This window comes from Gavialis gangeticus, unplaced genomic scaffold (genome assembly GCF_001723915.1).
Source record: "Gavialis gangeticus isolate Ggan-Ray unplaced genomic scaffold, GavGan_comp1, whole genome shotgun sequence".
Taxonomy (NCBI): domain Eukaryota; kingdom Metazoa; phylum Chordata; order Crocodylia; family Gavialidae; genus Gavialis; species Gavialis gangeticus.
Genome location: NW_017729022.1, coordinates 161,892,694 through 161,897,777, shown reverse-complemented (window position 1 = coordinate 161,897,777; position 5,084 = coordinate 161,892,694). Strand labels below are relative to the sequence as shown.

Sequence of the window (5,084 nt, the reverse complement as noted above, 5' to 3'; positions counted from 1 at the left end):
GGCATTGAGTCCAATCACCTGTGCATTTCTCAAGCATATTTTATAGAAAGTCATCCAGTTTTAGCCATTTTGAAAGCCATCATCACTGCCTTTAAGTATGCTCTTTCGCTTCTCCTCCCCCTTCCCCAGTGGTGGTGGCAGAAGAGGAGCTGCAGCAAGAAAGGCCCAGCAGTGGCAAGAGGGAGGAAATGCTTTTTCCTCACACTGAGCCGCAGCAACGCTCGGTCACTGTCACTGCTCATCATGGGCAGGCACATCTAGAGCAGGTGGGCAGGGCCAGGCTGGGGCTGTGCTGGGCTGAGTCTGGGGTAGGCTGTGCACATGGGTCCCCATTAGTACTACAGAGCTGGGGCCAGTGGTGACAGCAGCCAGGAGCTGCCACCACCACCACCTGGGTTGCCTAGAAAGGCACTTCAGTTGCAGAGCTGGCTCAGCCCCACTGCATGTCCCACCGCCCCCTGGGCCTGCCACAGGCTAGATGGCACCTGGGCCAGGCAGGACTGAGACACCCCCTGGGCTGGATTAAGACCTTCAGTAGGCTATATTTTGCTTAGCCCTGGCTTAGATTGTACTTGGAAGAATCAGAATCCAATTACCACAACCACAGAGGAAGCTGTGTCATGATCGGTCTACAAAGAATCAGGTCTCATCACTCAAGTCTCCAAGTTACAGGATAAAATAAGATGCACTGGAAACTTTGTAAACTATTTAAGTTTATGGTTATGATGCATTAACTCTGTATTAAAGACTTGAAAAATTAAATACATGGACTATTTCTTGGAACACAACCAGATAAATACCTTTTAAACAAAGCCTTAGTCCTTAATATTATTTGTCTCATGAATCTATTCTATAATCTGGATACAAGTGTAACTTCAGTTAATATATATGCAAATCATAAGTTCCGTCTGGAAAGTTGCTTGTAGATGCCCCAAAGAGGTTTAGACTGAGCTGGAAGGAATCTTAAGTTTAAAAAGGAGAGTGGCAAATTACTGAATCTGTTATACTAAAACTAACTGCTGGGAATGATGTTGGAGGGAAGGAAGCCTGCCGCCTATATCCAAGCTGTTTTGCCTGCTGCTTAAAAACAAAAAATACTCTGCAGCTTTCATCACCTATGCCTAAATTGAATTGATACCAACAATGCACAAGGAACTATTGCTGCTGCTGAATTAGTAGTGTGTAGAGAGGAAAAATGGGAGGAGGACTTATTATTCATAAAGCCAACTTCTTTCATAGGACTGAAGCAGCAGCATCTCTATTCCAGATAGAAAAAAAATTGATACTGAAATAAAAGTCTCCAAGGGTAGAAAAAGACATTGCCTAACATCTCAGTTGTGCCACCATAAAAATTGGACTCCAAATACTAAATAAACAAATAAATACGTAAAAGTCATAGGCAGTTGTAAAGCCCAGCAAGAATGGGACTTCAGTAACACTGAACTCAGGGCCTTCCTACTCCAAAACCAAACCTCTGTGCTACTGAGCACCAAAGGTACTCACTCTTCTCTTTCAGATTCCTGATGTGATATGGCCCAGATTGAAATGCTACATACAGGCAAGAGGGTTGCTGGTTGAGATGGCTAGAAATCTTGACAAGTCAGCAAGCTAACCCCTAGGCTTTGGCTGTATGCTACATGGACTTTGCTTTCACTCCACCCCTTGTTAGGCTGATGGCCTTGCAAAGAACTGGGACAAGCCTCAGGCACTACTGGTACCCAACTAGATTCTAGTAGTCTGCAGCCATCCATACAGGCAAGCCCAACCCTCAGAGTGAGGCAGGGCCCAGGATTTGGGCTTTGGCTCCCAATCCTGAACCTTGCCCTTTGCACCCCCAGGCAGGAGCTTATCTGAGCTGTGCTTGGCTCAAGGAAAAGCAACCTGGCTCAGCAGCCCCAGCAGGACAGCCCTGCAGGAAAGGGGCATGAAAAAGCTTGAACTCGCGCTATTTCACCTGCCCGCAGTAAATCATCCCTTATGCTACCAAGCACCAAAGCCACACACCCTTCTCTCAGACTCCATATATGATATAGACATGGCCACCCCAAATTAAAAAAAGAAAAGAAAAGGTGCTAACAGCTTCAGAAGGCCTCCTGCTCAGCAAGAAGGGGATGCAGGCAAGCTTAGACTTGCTCCCTTTTCCCTCCCAAAGCACAGCCTAAGAGCTACTGAGCACCAAGGCTGCACACACTCCTCAGACACCTTGACTCAAGGGCATGACTCAAGGGTAGCTGACTTGTACCAGAACCAGACTATTAAAAAAAACCCAAGCAAACAAACACCCTGTCTGGTGTCACATCCTATCAAAGTACAGTCCTTCCAAAGGAAATTAGAGGCCTGCAAGGCGAGTCATGCTGATCTATTCAAGGCATTGTCAGGCTGTAACAAGCCCAAGATCAGAGGCAGGCCCTATTACTTCTCCGGAATACAGAAGCAGACAAGACACCAAAAATGGAAAAGCAACCACCCAACAATGGTTTACTACAGAAGAACAGCATATCCCATTTGAAGCGTGGATGGCAGGGGGGTCAAATATACAGCCTGCAGAGCCTTTGCCATCCAGCCCCCAGTGCTGTCTAATCACACCCACAAGGGCATGGCAAACATCTGTGGCACAGGACTCACACACTTCACTCTCCCTCCCCTTGCCCTCAGCATAGCTGATCCAGTGGCTGCTCCAGCTGTTCTGGGACTCATGCTACATACGCATGGGTCCCAGAGTGGCTGAACAGGCACCCCATTCTATGCAGTCTGGTTGCTGCACCCAGTGCCCACCCAGGCAGCTCTGGGACTGCACCGCATGTGGTGCTTGTTCCAGCCAGTCTGGGATCCAAGCCACTTGTGGTACCTGGGCAGAGGTCCCAGGCCATCTGGAATGGGTGCTGTGCAGCATGCACCTCCAAAGCAGGTGCCATGTGTGGTGCATTCTGGCACACTGTGACCACCTGAGCCATGCAGCTGCTATTCTGATTGGACTGGGCCATGCGAGATACCTATTCTGGCCGCTCCAGGATCCATCCAACACACAGCAGGGGTTTCAAACTGGCTGGCGCAGCCACTAAATCAGGTGTGCTGGGCAGGGTGGGGAGGGATCCCACGAGCCTCATCTGGCCTGCAACCTGGGCCTGTGCCATTCATCCAGCCCGCAGGGCCAGAGGAGTTTGACACTGCTGCAATAGGAAATAGTGATGGAGCACAGCACACTTACTAATGCTGAAGATTACAGAGACGTAATCTTCTCTATACTAGCACTAAATTAAAAAAATAGTAGTACTAAATTTAAAAAAAAAAAAGTTAAATAGGTCATTTATCCAGAGATCAAAGGTCTTGTACATCAGCCAATAAGGGGCTGAGGCAGGGACTTTGTTGGTAAAGCATCACCTATTGTGAGAGTTTAAGAAGTGAACATAACTGAACAAACAGAAGACCTGGACGTGAGTGATGCACAGCCACCTACCTTTGCTGGCCAGGTTTGGCTCTTAACCATAACTGCATTTTAAATAGCTTGGGGCTTTTCATTAATGTTAAATTTTGTCTGCAGAGTTCTACAGAACTCGTTGTATATACTTTCCGGTCATTAGGGTAGAACAGAAAGATGGTGAAGTACAACACTAAATACAAACAAAGACTTTATTGAACGCTGCTCAATCCCCCAGTGAAGAGCTCTCATTACAAAACAGTTTTCCACAGAACTGCAATTTAAGAGATTGGAATGGTAACTCTGATCAAAAAGATGTGAGAAATACCTGATCAAGTGAAACAGACAAGACTTCTACAGTCCGCTTTTTCCAGTTTACACTGAAGAAGCATACTGCATTTTCTTTAAATAAAACAAGAAACAGGATCCAAGGTCTCTGCCCTCCTAGTTTGGAATCCTAGATTTAGTTTCTCGCTGTGCCAGCAGAGGCTGGAAGTTCTGTGGATGCAGCTCTGGAGGATGGAAGGGAGAAAAGTGGGCAACAACTGCATTGCGTCAGAGATCACTTGGGCTGACTGGGAGCATCACTAATGTGCTCGAAAGGAAGCTCCATCTTCAGCCGTAAGGTGAGAAACAAACCCAACTAGGCCCAGGAGCAAGAAGCATGTGGAGGGGGTAAACAGACACCAAAACATTCATCAAGTATAAGGTCAGATACAGAGTATGCACTAGGTCCACTCTAACAGATTAGATGTTCATACTTCAACTTGTTGCCAACTTGTGCTTTTTAAAATTAAAAATTTAAACCCACAGCATGATTCTTTGCTCACTGGTATTCAATACAGCAATATCTTTGAGATCTGTAATGGTATGAAGGGCACATAAGGTATCTCCTCAAGTTACAGGTAAAAAGTAATGTAGCTTAGTTTTAGTTTTATTTGAGAAAATACAGCAGAACTAGAAGCCTTTTCTAGAATCTCGACCAAGGTATGCAGCAATGTGAAAAGCACGTATAAAACAAGGAAAAATGTACATAGCAGACTACACCACCTATGTGCAACACAATCAAAAAAGAAAATTCAAGTCATAATTCTCACCACTCCCATAATTATTCTCACTCATTATGGATGATAATTCATTTCTATGAAACTTCAAAAGTGCCAATATATCAATGATTAGACAAATTTACAATATGCTGTGGTAATGACGTATCATTCAACTACTGTATTTAATTTCATAGCTTTTTCATTTACATTTTGCCAGAGAAAAGGCTGGCCAGTTCTATTATACTGATGAGGTTTCTGTTTTGCAATTTTTACCTAGTTCAAAAATGTACAAAAGTATGTCTCTCTCAAGCAGAGGGCATCATTTCTTTTATTTGGCACTTGTATTATTTTGTGCATTTAGCACATTGTGAGTGCTGTTCTGCTTTTCAGCCAAGACCTTCTTTAGCTTTAGGTCTTCTAACTTCCTCCACAACTCTTCCCGTTCCAATTCCTTCTTTTTCTCTCTGCAGAAAAATAAAAAAGATCACTACTGAATACACCTGGGCTGCAGATGTGATGTATGTAACCGCACCTCTACAAGTTTACTACAAATTCCTCTTGCAATTTTTAAAGCTGGCGGGGGTGGGGTGGGGTGGGGCGGGGCGGGGCGGAGGGGAGAC

At 45.2% G+C, this 5,084-nt stretch overlaps 1 protein-coding gene across 1 annotated transcript in view; it reads right to left on the bottom strand.

The window, feature by feature from the left end:
- Nucleotides 1–3,612: 3,612 nt before the first annotated feature.
- Nucleotides 3,613–5,084, bottom strand: part of PPP2R5A (protein phosphatase 2 regulatory subunit B'alpha) — a 192,112-nt gene continuing 190,640 nt past the window's right edge. The window contains exon 12 of the mRNA XM_019516430.1: nt 3,613–4,928. Within this exon, the coding sequence (XP_019371975.1) occupies nt 4,793–4,928 (136 nt within the window). The 3' untranslated portion in view covers nt 3,613–4,792. The remainder of the gene's footprint in view (nt 4,929–5,084) is intronic.